The sequence below is a fragment of the Phascolarctos cinereus genome, unplaced genomic scaffold (assembly GCF_003287225.1).
Source record: "Phascolarctos cinereus isolate Bilbo 61053 unplaced genomic scaffold, phaCin_HiC Scaffold_9;HRSCAF=440, whole genome shotgun sequence".
Taxonomy (NCBI): domain Eukaryota; kingdom Metazoa; phylum Chordata; class Mammalia; order Diprotodontia; family Phascolarctidae; genus Phascolarctos; species Phascolarctos cinereus.
Genome location: NW_027556402.1, coordinates 34752544 through 34767185, shown reverse-complemented (window position 1 = coordinate 34767185; position 14642 = coordinate 34752544). Strand labels below are relative to the sequence as shown.

At 40.6% G+C, this 14642-nt stretch overlaps 1 protein-coding gene across 10 annotated transcripts in view; it reads left to right on the top strand.

Moving 5' to 3' along the window:
* RAP1GDS1 (Rap1 GTPase-GDP dissociation stimulator 1) overlaps positions 1-14642 on the top strand; it is a 219318-nt gene extending 204676 nt beyond the window's left edge. For all 10 annotated transcript variants that reach the window (XM_078148758.1, XM_078148757.1, XM_078148762.1 and 7 more), the window contains 2 exons: positions 4781-4909; positions 13958-14642. In XM_078148758.1, coding sequence (XP_078004884.1) covers positions 4781-4909; positions 13958-14085 — 257 coding nt within the window. In that variant the 3' untranslated portion in view covers positions 14086-14642. The remainder of the gene's footprint in view (positions 1-4780; positions 4910-13957) is intronic.

Genomic DNA, 14642 nt, shown 5'->3' with positions numbered 1-14642 from the left:
GTGATGCCTACATCACTTCTGTGCTTTGAGAATGTCAGTCTGGGCCTTCTGTGGAGGAGAGATGAGGAAAAGCTTTGGAGCTTTTGGAGGAGGTATTTTCACCCAGAGAAGAGATTCAAGTGTTTAAAGCCCTGTCACATGGGACCAGACTTACTCTGCATGTGCACAGAGTACAGAAATGGGAGCAAGGGTGAAAGATACAAAGAGGCAGATTTAGTTGAGGGGGAGGGGAAAGGAAGGGGGCGGAGGTACACGTGCATGCATACACACACACACACGCACACACACACACACACACACAAACATTTCTTTCCTACCCGTTTCAAGTTTGAAGCTCTCTTAATCAGATTCATAACTGATAGTTAGACAAAAAAAAATTCATTTGAAGGATCAAAATAATAATAGCTAATAATATTTATACAGCGTATTGAGGCTTGCAAAAGCATTGTCTCTATATCGTCTCATTTGATCATTGCAACAACCTTCTGAGGTTCCCATTTTATAGATGAGGAAAACTGAGTCTGAGAAAGGTTGAATGGCTTTCCCTGAATCACAGAACTAGTAAATGTCTGAGACAGGATTCAAACTCAAGTCTTCCTAAATCCAGGTGCAGCATTTTATCTATCTAGCTGCCAAGAGGTCTAAAATCTCAAGGAAAATGATTGTTTTTAAGTGAGTGAAGGATTTAAACAGCATTTTCTGACCTCCAGCTATATTATAAAGCAAATTATCAAAACTGCTTAGTACTGGCTAAAATAGATTAGTGCAATAGACTAGCTAAGCAAGAATCAGCAAGCAGTTTGTCTAGGTACTCTGTCTTGTGATAAGCTCAAGAATGTGAAACTGGAGAAAAAATCCCTTTTCAAGAAGTTCTGGGAAAACTGGAAAGGAATGGCATAAGATAAGTTATGACCAACAGCTTGTACCATATACCATAATCTGTTCCAAATGAATATGTGACCTAAATATAAAAGGCCAAATCATTTTTAAAAAAAAATTAGAAGACAGTGTAAGAATCTACCTTCCCTAACTATGGTTGGAAGGAGAATTCCTAACTAAATAAGGAAAAGAAGAAATCTCTTTTTTCTTTAAGTTTCAAATATATAAAATTTTAAAGCTTTTGAATAATAAAACTGCTGCAGGAATGATAAGAATTGATAAGCTGTCAATTGGGGGAAAAGTCTTTGCATCACATCATTCTGATGAAAGTTTTACATCTATGATATACATGCGATTAACACAAATAGATAAGACCATTCGTCATCATCATCATTCATATAGAACCTACTACATACCAGATATGGTGTTAAGCACTTACAAATATCTCACTTGATTTCTCAGTAACCTTGGGAGGTAGGTGTTGTTATAATCCCCATTTTACAGTAGAGGAAACTAAGGCAAACAGAGGTTAAGTGACATAGCTAGTAAGCATCTGAAGCAAATTGGAATTCAGGTCTTCCTGACTCAAGCCTGGTTGCTCGGTGCACTGTGGCACCCTCTGTTGTTCAGTTGTGTCCAACTCTTCATGATCCCATGGACCATAGTGTCCCTGGGGTTTTCTGGGCAAAGATACTGCAGTGGTTTTCCATTTGCCACTGGAGACAATGGATTAAGGTGTGACTTGCCCAGGGTCACACAGCTAGTAAGTTGTCTGCGGCTGGATTTGAATTCAGGTCTTCCTGACTCAAGCCTGGTTGCTCGGTGCACTGTGGCACCCTCTATTGTTCAGTTGTGTCCAACTCTTCATGATCCCATGGACCATAGTGTCCCTGGGGTTTTCTGGGCAAAGATGCTGCAGTGGTTTTCCATTTGCCACTGGAGACAATGGATTAAGGTGTGACTTGCCCAGGGTCACACAACTAGTAAGTTGTCTGCGGCTGGATTTGAATTCAGGTCTTCCTGACTCCAGGCCCAGATCCATCCACTGAGCTACCTGTCTCTAACAAACCATTCCCTAATAAAAGCTCACAGCATGTGGCAACTATCCATCGCCACATGAAAGATCGTTTCATGTCACAAATAATAAAAAGAGAAATGCAAAGTAAAAGAACGCCGAGGTGACAAGTGACGGAAACCAGGAAGGCCAGAAAGGCTGTGGGTAGGCTGACCGTGCTGCGGGTGACACTGTCTGGTCCAAACCTCTTGAAAACAATGAAAAATTATGTCGGAAAAGTCACTCAGCTTTGTTACTGTATCTTTGACCCATGCTGGCAGAATGGTCCCGTGCATTTAAAAAAAAAAGCAACAATCTGGAAACAAAGACGAAACAACCAAAACAACTTAAAATCTGTGTGTTGACCATCTTTTCCACTTTCTCTTTTTTTCATTATAATTGTTTCCATTTGCATCTTCAGAATTTTATTCTTGAAATAAAATCCCTTCCATCTCTTCTTCCTCTCCTTAGTTCCCTATAGAATTTGAGGCCACAGGGGCCTCTATCCCTTCTCCCTGAATCCTTGGAAGCTGCTCTCCAGAAACCCAAGGTGCATTCAGACTTTATCCATCTTCTTCTTTACAACAAATTCTAAAAGGAAAATATTCCCTTTCCCCCAAGGCTCTCATCAGTTTTCTGTCATTGATGAAAATTAGGACCAGAATGGCAGGCCCTCTCATTAGCTCTTCCTCCTTTTGAAGGATTTCCCATTGAGTCCAGCTAGAGATTTGTTAGTTACCCTGCACTGGAAAGAGAGAAAGCGGTAGGAGATGGCTGAGTACTTGAAGCCTCCTCATTCCTCCTAGATCGTTCTGCCGTCTCTGCTTTGTGATGTTTTCTGAACTCTTCAGTTGATGGTCTGTCACATATTCAGTCAACATTACTTTCATTTCTTCCCCCTTTGATCTTCAGGCAACTACTCTTCATACTGTTTCTCCCCTCTGGTTCTTAAATAAGTCTTTTCAATATATAGTACCACTTCTGTTCTAGCCCTGACTTTATTCTGTTCCTTTTGAATAACCTCTGCCCCTGCAAATTTGTATTCTGGCTGAGTCCCATTCTACCTAGTCTCAGCAATAGCCAAGGGATCGCATTTGCCTTCTTGTATTAGGATCTGTAGTTTGCCTTGCTTATTCCTCGTATCACACATCTGTATATAAACATCTAAAGCCATGAATTTTATTGCTGGCTTTTTTCTTGGATTTTTTTCTCCTATAAATTATTGAGCATCTCTGTGGTTATGATTCTTGCCGTGTTATAATGGCCACCCCTTGAGGGTAGCCTACCAGGGTTGAATATAGCTAAGCAATTGTCTTGCCTCTCCCTCCCCATTTAATTTACCATCCTCTAGATCAGATTCATAAGAATCCAGTGAAATGCATCTTTACTAAGCCCTTATTAGGCATTCTCTCCCATGCTTTTATTTTAATCTCTAGTCTAGAAATTCAAATTCCAATTTCAGATACCATCTTTTTGGTCCACATAAAAGTTGATAGACTCTTAACCCTGTGAAATAAGTACTATAAGTATTACCACCCCATTTTTTAGACAAGAAAACAGGCTCAGAGATGTTAAATTATTTGATCATAATCACACAAGTGATAGTGTTAGAACTCATGTTCAAACTCAGGTCTCCTGACTTCAAGTCCAGTGTTCATTGTACCATACTCCTTGCTCCTCTGTGTCATGGAGCCCTTTGGCAATCTGGTAAAGACTTCTAACCTTCCTTTTAAATTTTTTTTTTCAATTAACAAAAATCTATTTTCTCTCTTTCCTTCTCCCCCTTTGGAAGAAAAAAAAAGAAAACAAACCCTTCCTAAGAAATGTGAATAGGCGCCTGTTCAAGCAAAAGAAATTCCCACATTAGCCACATCCAATAAGTATCTCATTCTCAGAATATTTTTAAATGCAAAAAACAAAGTACATAGGATTATAACTAGCTAGCATTTATATAGTACTGTAGGGTTTACAAAGTCTTACAGTTACTATAGAAATATGATTTTATTTATACAAATCTTATTTTATCCTCACAGCAACCCTGGAAGGTATTGTTATCCCCACTTTACAGATGGGGAAATCCAGACAAACAGAGGCTAAATGACTAGTAAGTGTCTGAGACTGGATTTGAACTTGGGTCTTCTTGACTCCTGGATCAGTGCTCTGTCTACTGTGCCATGACCAAATCCTTAACCCTCTCTGAGTCTCAGTTTCCTCATCTAAAAAATGGAGATAATGGTGTTTGCAATACCTGTCTCCAAGACTTATTAGTGACCAACAAATTGAACATTTACCCAGAGCTTGAGGGACTTTATTTTTATGATTCAGTGTTTGGACCTACGTCATGTTTTTCCGTACAGAAAAATTCCAGGGATCCTAAAACCAGGCTAAATTTGGGGCCATTCTTTCTTCTTTATTCATATGTTTAAATTTAAAACTCCTTTTTTAATTTTTAAAATGTCCAAATTCATCATCAAGAAAGCCTTTTTCCTCATAAGATGGTTGTCTTCCACTTGACCTCTATTTTCAAATGGAATTGATGATCTTAACCAAGGAGATACTTTGTCTTCCAAAGTAATATTTCACGTAAAGGAGCATTTTGTCTTCAGATTGTGCTGCTTTGATGCTGAACCCTAAAACTAAGCTCCTGAGGTACCTGCTGAAGCCAGTCCTCCTCTGTTCACTGAGTCTGAGATAAGTTCCATACTGTCCATCGCCTTACTATCCATCATATCGCCTTGGGAGGTTTTGTAAAGCCACTTTCTAAAAGAGGAAGAAAAATGCTTAGCGAGGTTGGGCAAAAGACATTTAAAGGCTGTGACTTAACACATAAATTGTCTTCTATTCTAGTCACTGCTGAGAAGGATCTAGAAAATGCAAAGCTTTTGCAGATTCTACACCGACTGTTAGCAGATGAGAGAAGTGCTCCTGAAATAAAATATAACTCCATGGTCTTGATCTGTGCTCTCATGGGATCTGGTAAGTGTTTTCTCTACCATTGGATTTGTGGTAACAATTAAGAATAAAATACAGAAGAGTGAGCAGTGACTTTGGGTTTAAAAATCCATTAGACAGAGGTTTGAGCATGACATGGGATAACTTTTGTCATGGTAATGTCCTCCAAACACTTTTAATGTGATTTTTGAAGGCTGTAAAATCAGTGCTAAGTAAAGATAATGAGCAGCCTTTTCTCTAACACAGCCTAGCTCCTGTATGTGTTTCTTTGATTTAATAACAATGTTCAGTGCTTGCCCAAAGTACCATTATCCAGGGAGAATACTGTACTGGAAATCACAATTGGCATTTCTTCATTTACTGTCATTTGCAGTCACTGTTGCCCAGAGCTTCCCTCTAAGGACATTTGGCCTACTTACACAGGGCCAAATGGGTACACAGGCTTCCATCCAGGGAGATGCCAGCAGGGCCAGGATTAGAATTTACAGCCACTGAGTTCTCTTTTTAGTACCTTGACTCCCACAGTGCTTCCCACATCCTTCGCCTCTTCCAGATCATGGATGTGGATATCTCCCTCCATGTAGGTGGTTGGTTCCTGGCAGCTAATAAATGTAGCTCTTGGAAACACCAGATGTGAGCCCAAGCTCTAGTGCCACTTCCTCTGTGAAGTCTTCCTAGCTCTGTCCCTTCTTGAACTTCTTACCATTCTGTTTAGACTTCTTCTTCCCATGTATTTTATACTTGTGTTACAGTTAGTTGTGTATTTGTGTTCTGCTCTGTACTAAATTGGCACCCATGTAAGGGCAGAGACCGTGCCTCATTTCCTCTCCACATCCTCAGTGCCTCACATAGCACAATGAACAGAGTAGACACTTAGGAAAAGCTCAGTGAATTTCATGGGAAGGGGAAAAAACCCAAGTTGTGGAAAACTGTGGCATGTCCCCTGTGTGGATTTCTCCCGTTGATGCAGATGAGTATCACACTTAACTCCTGTGATGAGTGGCTGTCATCTAACCTGTCCTGTGCATAGGAGGCCAGTAACTACTTGATGCATCAGCTTTCAGAATCTAGGTTGTCAAATGATAAGATTTAGAACTGAAAGGGATTCTAGGGATAGCAGGTCCAGTCACTTTATCTTACAAATGAGAAGGGCAGTGAGCCCAGACCTGGAAAGTCATATAGTCAGTGAGTAGCAAAAAGGGATAAAAACCCAGGTTTCCTGAGTTCTGACCCCTGCTCACTTTACTCTGTTCCATTGCCCTAAGATATAATAGACCTAGGATCCACAGCTTCATTGTTTTTGTTTATATATCGTGAGAGTTAAACAAAACAGAAAAACTGGAAAAAGGGAGTAAGAAACCTAGAAGGGAAATCATTGTCACCAAAAAATGTAGTAATAAAATGAAATAGAAACATTTAGTTATTATGTAGTTAATTTGAAACAGACTCAGATTTCTTCTGGCTAATCCCCATTACAAATAATGCTTGCTGATGGTTTTGGAGAAATACTTTTTATCAATTTAAGGAAAAATCTGTTTATACCAATACTTTCTAGTGTTTTAATAGAAATACATTTTGTACATTATCAAAAGCTTTTTCTGCACCTATTGATATAATAATATTTTTTTAACTTTTATTATTGATGTAATCAATTGTGTTAATAGTTTTCCTTATGTTACACCATCCCTGAATTCTTTTTTTTAATAGTATTTTTTTTTTCTAATTACATGTCAAGACAATTTTTAGCAGTCATTTTTACAAGATTTGAGTTCCAAATTTTTCTTCCTCCCTCTCTCCTTTCCCCTCTTCTTAAAATGGTTAGGCAATTTGATATAGGTTATACATCTGCTATCATGTAAAACATTTCCATATTGGTAACAGTTGTGAAAGAAGAAACAGATCAAAAGGAAAAAACCACAAAAAAAGAATGAAGTAAATGAAAAAAGTATGCTCGGATCTGCACTCAGAGTCTATCAGTTCTTTATCTGGGTGCGGATAGCGTTTTCCTTTGTGAGTCCTTTGTACTTGTCTTGAATCATTGTGTTGCTGAGAAGAGCTGAGTCATTTATAGTTGGTCATCAGCACAATGTTGCTGATACTCTGTACAGTGTTTTCCTCGTTCTGCTCATTTCACTTTGCATCAGTTCATACAAGTCTTTCCAGGGTTTTCTGAAATCTGACTGTTCATCATTTCTTATTGCACAATAGTATTCCATTACATTCAGTATATCACAGTTTATTCAGCCATTCACCAATCGATGAGCATCCCCTCAGTTTCCAATATTTTACCACCATGAATAGGGCTTCTATAAATATTTTTGCACATGTAGGTCCTTTTCCCTTTTTGTGATCTCTTTGCCACCCCTGCATCATGATAATACAATCTTGAAATCTACCAGACTCTCCATTTTTGCCTGAGATAAGTGAGATCTAACTGAAGCTTGTAATATTGTGTCATGTCTCTGCCATCTCCTCTGGGTTGGCTCTTCCCCTGTGGACTCACATCCCAACATCTCATTCTCAGCCTCTAACAATCCCATCCATGTCGTCCCACAAGTCTTCCATAGAGGATCTGCTACAGAAAGCCATCTGTGGAAGCCTGCTTGTTCCTCCTCATGTTTTCATGAAGGATATCCTCAAAATCATCTAAGTTTTATACTCGCTACTCCAGTGGGTCTGTGATTTCATTGATTTTGGAGCTACCTCCAAAAATGCAGATCTCAGCCTATTCATTCCTGCCTATCCTGTGCGATTCTCATTCATATCCCCCCCAAGTTCACTATGTGGGGTCCACCTCTACTAGAGGCCTTTCTTACTTCCTTACAATATCTCCTGCCAATGGGGCATTCTAGCTATCCACCTGGCATCTCTTGCGCTTGTCACATGACCAACCCATCTTCTCTGTCATCCCCATCTTTACTCCTGTACTTCTGAGGAGTTCCTTTTTTAATACATTGCAGTCTGCTCCTTTCCACCTTCCATCGCCTTCTGTACAATGCTCGTCTTTAGTTCTTCAGAGTCGGTGGTGCTCCAGGTCTCACTGCCATACAATTCTACTAAAATGTTTGTATAAGTTGGGCCTTTGCTATTATGGGAAACTTGGGAACAGTAAGTGTTTTGCAATTTCTGAAAAGCAGCCAGCCAGCCCTCTCTTCGTCCTCAATTCAGAGGCGTTATATTGTTGGTCTCAGGCATCCATACTCTTGGACAAGCTCTACTGGAGGTACATCCAAATGCATGTTGAAACCAGGTAATAGACATCCTTCATCCACTTTGTCTTTCATGTATGAATGGATAGGCTAAACTCTTGAGTGATTACAGATCTCAATCATGAGGGTCTGCCATGTCTTTGTACTTGATGCTACCAATGTTATGTACGGACTGGAGGACTTCACGGTCTCGGCCCGGCCTTTGTGCTAGATGCCCTCCAGAACAGAGGCAAATTCTTTTGACAATATATACATCTCCATGGTTTGTGCCTCTCCTAACGTGTATTATCACACAGTTATTAAGAAGGTTATTTCTGTTGTTACATCTTCCAAGGAATCTTGAATGATCTTGATATATTGGTTGGTAGGTACTTTGTTTTGAAAGAGCCTGAAGACAGAATTTTGTTCTACTAAGTCAAATGCTTTTTCATACTCAGTCAACAATAAGTACAGTGCTAACTGATATGTTCTGCATCTCTTAGTCAGTTATGAGATGGTGCACGCGTGCTCCGTTATTGAATATCACTTGCAAGATCATACTTGCGGGGCAGTTAGGTGGTACAGTAGATAGAGCACCAGCCCTGGATTCAGGAGGACTTGAGTTCAAAACCGGCCTCAGAAACATAGCACTTATTAGCTGTGTGACCCTGGGCAAGTCACTTAACCCCGTTGCCTAGCCCCCCCCCAAAAGAAATCCTACTTGCTCTCTCCTGATAACCTCATTGATGTTGCCATCAATCCTCGCGAATATGACCTTTATGAACATTCTGAATAGGTGAGAAAATAGGCATATAGATCAGTAATGGCTGGTATTTTCTCAGTCACTTTTTCTTGGAAATAACAAGGTTTGAGACCTTCAGATACCTTGTATATCAGTCCCTTAGTGCCCTCATAGCTGTATTGCTTCCAGCACGTTATCTCCTCTGTTTATACTTGATCCAGTCTGGCTGGTTTCCCCATCTTTGTTCTCTTTGGTACCATTCCTACCTCCTCTACCTCAGGGACTGTGAAATTGGGGTCCAAGTGGTGATTCCACTATCCTTGATAGAAAAGGAAATTTATTGAAAAGATTTTTGCAAGTCTCTTTCAGTTTTCTTCTGTTTTAATTCCTTTTTTTCTTTTTCATCTTGGAGATGCTCTTGAGATCACATTGCATATTGCATTATCTTGCTAAGCTTTCTTTAATCTGCTTTTTTGATTTATGAGACAAGATTGCTTATAATCTTCCGTCATCCTTCTTTGTAAGATTTGGTAGAGGAATTTGCATTCCTGTATTCCCTTTGACAGCCCATCTTTCTCCATTTGGCAAGTAAGTTAAATGTTTGCTGACTGTTTGCTTTCTGGGGTCTTTGGGTCTCTTTATTGTAGCTACTAATTCACAGTCACCGACCTGATTACAGACAGTTAATTCTGAAGTGTCTTCCATGTTAGCAATCCCCTGTTTCCTATTTTTTCTCATTACTATTGTTTCTACTTGTCTATTATAAATTTATTCTTAGCAGGGATGAGTTGATGGGTTAACTGTGCAGACAGCTGACCTAGTGATAACTCCCATATCCATAAGAATGTTAAAGTATATTCATTTTCATTCTTTGTGATGTTACTGATTACTCTGTCCGCTTCTCTCTTTTCTTTCTTTCTTTTTTTTTTCTAAATGCTTATGCTGTAGCAGTATGAGGCTTTTGTATGATCAACAAGTCCTTGGTTTCTCTCATTTTTTTCATCTGAACCATAACTTACCCGTATATTTCTCTCCATTGCTTTGCATTGAAGTCAGCAAGTATCATGGTGCATATTGATTTGTTTTGGAAAGTCTTACCAAGTTCTTTGTGGAATTTCTCTATCCATTCATCCACAGCAATTTGTATATATGTGGCAATTATTTACATGATGTCTTTTTACAAATGCTTATCATTGGTAATACACTATATGATGACTAAATAAATCAAGAAATATTTCTTATAGCTTTGGGGCATACAATAAAGTCCTCTCTGCCACTCCTTCCTTCGCTTCTCTCAGAAATACCTATAAGTAATCTTTCCCTTTACCTGTAGCTTCCTTCTTCTGGTTTTATTTATAGCAAGAATGTCAAGATTGATAAGATTCAGCTCCTCCAGCAATATGTCTACTCATTGGTATTTGAAGTACCAAAAGTCAAATTAAAGCTCGCTGATGATCTAAAAACAGTGTGATCCTTAATACCCTCTGCCCCTCTCCCTGTAGCTATCATCCCGGTAACAGAAGGGGGTCGCACAGTACTGAGGGCCATTTTTAAATTTTTCTTTGTTTCACGATTTGCCATGGTCAAGATTTTATAAAGATTTTTAAAATGCAGATATGTATCTGTCACCTATCTAGAGATAATAAGACCATCTTTTCCATCCTTTTGAATCTTTCTCCTCTTTAAGACAGTTTGAAAATTGTTCTTTGAATATTTTTAATATGGTGTCTTTTCCAACAGCTGTCTCTTTCACGTGTACTAGGTTAGCTCTAGATCAAGCTTCATCTTTTTAAGCCCGGATCTACTTGCGCGTGTACTACATCAGGGATTAAGGTGCTAGAGTAGAATCCGAATGTAATGTCTCCTTCATCACTAGTAAATGACTATACACTGTGATAACACTGACAGATCTGTTTTAGTTAGGTTTGTTTTCCCTGTTTTGTATTGTTTTGGGAAGTAATACTGCTCTTAACTCTGTCATTTTCATCCCTAATATTTTTTACAAATTAGGTTCTAAACTGATGTTGCTGTAGACGACCTTGTCTCTCCACTTGTTAAGGTGGTAATTGTTTGTCACCTTTTAAAGTAGTGTCTGTGTTCTTGAGGCCTCCTTACCCTGATGACTGTTTTGCAGTAGTTAGGGTCTCTAAAAAGGGGTGACTGCGGGTCTCTGTACTTTCATCTGTTTCCCATTTTCCAGAGTTAATAACTTAAATAGATTGGGCTTGGTGCTGCTATAAATACAGTGTCTTTTTTGGTCTTTGTTTTGTATTTGGTGTTCATGTTGACTTTTGCTTTAACCAGTCACCGATCTGATTACAGACAGTTAATTCTGAAGTGACTTCCATGTTAGTAACCCCTGTTTCCTATCTGATATAATAAACTCATTTTCAGATTTGTTTTGTAATTTCTGTTCCTTGTCACATCCAGTGCCTTCTAACATTTTTCTTGAAGAAAGGCTACTGCATGAAATGGAGGGTTTTGGGGTGGTTGTGTTTGGGTGCATAGTGAAACCTTGATATTTCTGAGGAGAACTTGTGAGCTCTCTATTTCCATCCAACTGAAGTTTCTTTCTGTCTTTGCATTCCATTTATAGAAATAATATTTCTTTGGCTATGGTTTGCTGCCTCCACTAGCATATCAGCTGTTGATGTCATTAGACAAAGTGCTTACCTTTAGACAACCCACAATTTGGTTTTTGTATGTGGCCTAAAATCTGTGTGATTCTCTTTTCAAAGAAAAAGAGAAAAAAACTCACTAAACTGATCACTACATCCAAAAGGTCTGAAAATACAGGCAACGTGCCACATGCCATCCGTGGACCCTTGAGGTCTGCGAAGGAGCGGAGGTAGAGGTGCCTTCTCATGTTGTTTCTTTGTGTCTTCAAAAGTCACTTTTGATTGTTCTGTAGCTTTTTAAATTTACATTGTTGTAGTCCCGGTACGTATTGATTTCTTGGCTTGATTCACTGTGCACCACAATGTTCTGATCTTTGCATGTTTCTCTCTATTCATCTTTTCTTACAACTCCGTATATTCCATTATATTAATATGCCACAATTTGTTTAGCCATTCCCCAATCAGTGGTCATCTACTTTGTTTCCAATTCTTTGTTACCACAACAGTGCTGCTATAAATATTTTGGTTATCTTTGGGGGACTTCCTTATCAGCAGCCTCCTTGAGGTATATGCCTACTGGTGGAATCAAACATGTATGCCTTTTAACAGCTCCCATTCCTTTTCGTACCTCTATACCCCATCACTGCAGAAGTGGAAGGTGGCCAGCCAGGAATGATCGCCATTTTGCATTTGTGTCTGTTTGACGTGTTGCTGTAGCCAAAGAATTCAACTCCTGGCAGCCAAGCTGCTGGAGAATCTCTTTCTTGAGGCTGGGCCTCAAACATCCAACACATTAGCCAACCTCATACTCAGCCATCTTGACTTCATTCTGCCAGCATAACCTTCAAGACTGCAGGGCCACCTCCTCTGCTCACACTTTACCAGGCCAGGAGCCCCTTCACAACACACACGTTGTGGCTTCCGCTTAGCCTCAGCTATCTAACAATGATTGGGGATGTGATGACCAGGGGCGCTTCTGGGCCTTTTACTCATTCACTGTGCAGTGTGTAATAGTGATTTGGAGTCAGAGAATCTGGGTGCACGTCCAGGCGTCCACTTAGGAGATGTGTGACCTTGGACGTGTCCTGCGTCTAAACTGCAAAACAGGCCTGGTAATATAAACACTATATCACGCAGGATTGTGATGAGGGTTGACTGAAGTAACCCATGTCGTCTCAGTTTCACTTTACAGATGTTGTGTCATCTGATCTTTACAACATCCCTGTGAAGTAGGCGTTATCCTTTTCCAGATGGGGAAACTGAGGCAGGCAGAATTTAAGTGAGTTGTCCAGGGCCACGCAGCAAAAGTCTTAGGCAGGAATTGAATGCAGGTGTTCCTGACTCCAGTCCAGGGCTCTATCCACTGTACCAAGTAGCTGCCTTTATCAATATCTGCTTTTATCCCTAAAAGGGTGTGTGACCAGATCAGAGGGTTTTAATCGACGGTCCATAAACTTGGATGAAGGGGAAAAAGCGTATCTTTATTTTCACTAGCCTTGAACTGGAAGTTAACATTTATTCAGAGATTTAAAATTTTTTTTTTCTGAGGAGACCTTCACCAGACTGCAGAAAAGGTCCACAAGGCAATAAATGTTAAGAACCCTAGAGGGGCAGCTAGGTGGCACAGTGGATAGAGCACCGGCCCTGAATTCAGGAGGACCCGAGTTCAAATCTGGCCTCAGACACATAACACTTACTAGCTGTGTGACCCTGGGCGAGTCACTTAACCCCATTGCCTAGACAAAAAAAAATTTCTTAAAAATTAAAAAAAAAAAAAAGAACCCTAGAGACCCTCTGCCCTGTGATCCTAGGTTTTGGACACCAGCCACTATTATGGCAGATCCCTCTATCGACTCACAGTAGTGTGAGGTGGCCCTGAATTTTCAGCACCAGCCCAGTGGAGCACAGCTTCAGCTAGGGCCCACCAAGCTGGAAAGCTGGGCCCAACAAAGGGCTCTCTGTCACTTGAAACCCAACCTAGCCCATCAGTCAGCTCCTGCCATGTGCCAGGCACTGTGCTAAGCTCTGAGGATACAGAGCCAGTCCTTCTCTCAAGGCCTTCACAGTCTGAGGGGTGGCGGGAGAGGGGCAAGCCCTGTTCAGGATCAAGTGGAGAGACTCATCACTAGAGGGAAGGCACTAGAATGAAAGGGGAATGGCAAAGGCTTCCTGGAGAAGGTGGGTTTTTTGCTGGGACAGAAGAAATCTCATCACCAGAGGAGTAGACATCAGGTGCGGATTGTTTTGACTGCAGAAACTCACAAAATGATCGACTGCATAAGGCATGGAGTGAGCTGTGATCAGCACCAGTGGGAAGAAGGCCCACAGATCATCCTTCCAAAGAAAGGTATAGGACGCCGTCCTGGGCTACTCTCAGGCTGGCCTCCTTCATGACTATCACCTTTGAGCCCTGAAAGGGCGCAGTCTTCACCAAAGCCATGTGTATACTGGGGGTAGATGATGCCTATTGATCCCAACAGCCAATGGAGAGGCATTTCTAAGCCATCTTACTTCTCTCTTCTAGAAACTCTTCACAAGGAGATGCAGAGCTTGGCCTTTCTAGAAGTTGTTTCAAAACTCCGCAGCCATGAGAACAAGACGGTGGCCCAGCAGGCCTCCCTCACAGAGCAGAGGCTCGCCGTGGACAGCTGAGAACAGTCCCCGCCCACCGCCCGGCATCCCATCCTTCACCTTCGTCCTCCGTCCAGCTGCAGCTCCTGCCACGTCCTCCACTGTATCACTTGTGCATGCGTGTAATGTTCCCACACCAATGGAAGAACTGCTATAGGTACCTTCCCCATAAGGTTTCTCAGCCCATAGTTGGTGTGAACGTGAACCCGTCCAGACCAGTCTCTGCCCATAACCGTTCCACTCATATTCTTGTGGCTTGAGTCCCATCAGTAGAATGTGCATGTTGTAATCCTCTGATGATATAAATGTGGTACTACATGACAGCCCCCTGGCCCCCCATAAACGGCATAATAACTTACTGATAAATTAGAAACAATCCAGTATACAGCAAGATCTGTCTAGTGTGTGGAAGATAGGATGAAACAGTAAAAATAATAATAATAATAAAATAGCTCCATTTTTGGTGCTTTGAAAGCACAATGACACAAGAAATGTGTTGCTGCTCATTCACTGGTCTTGCCTATTAATGTCAAAGTCATGGTACCTAGAACTAACAAATAAAATTCCAGTGCTCTGCA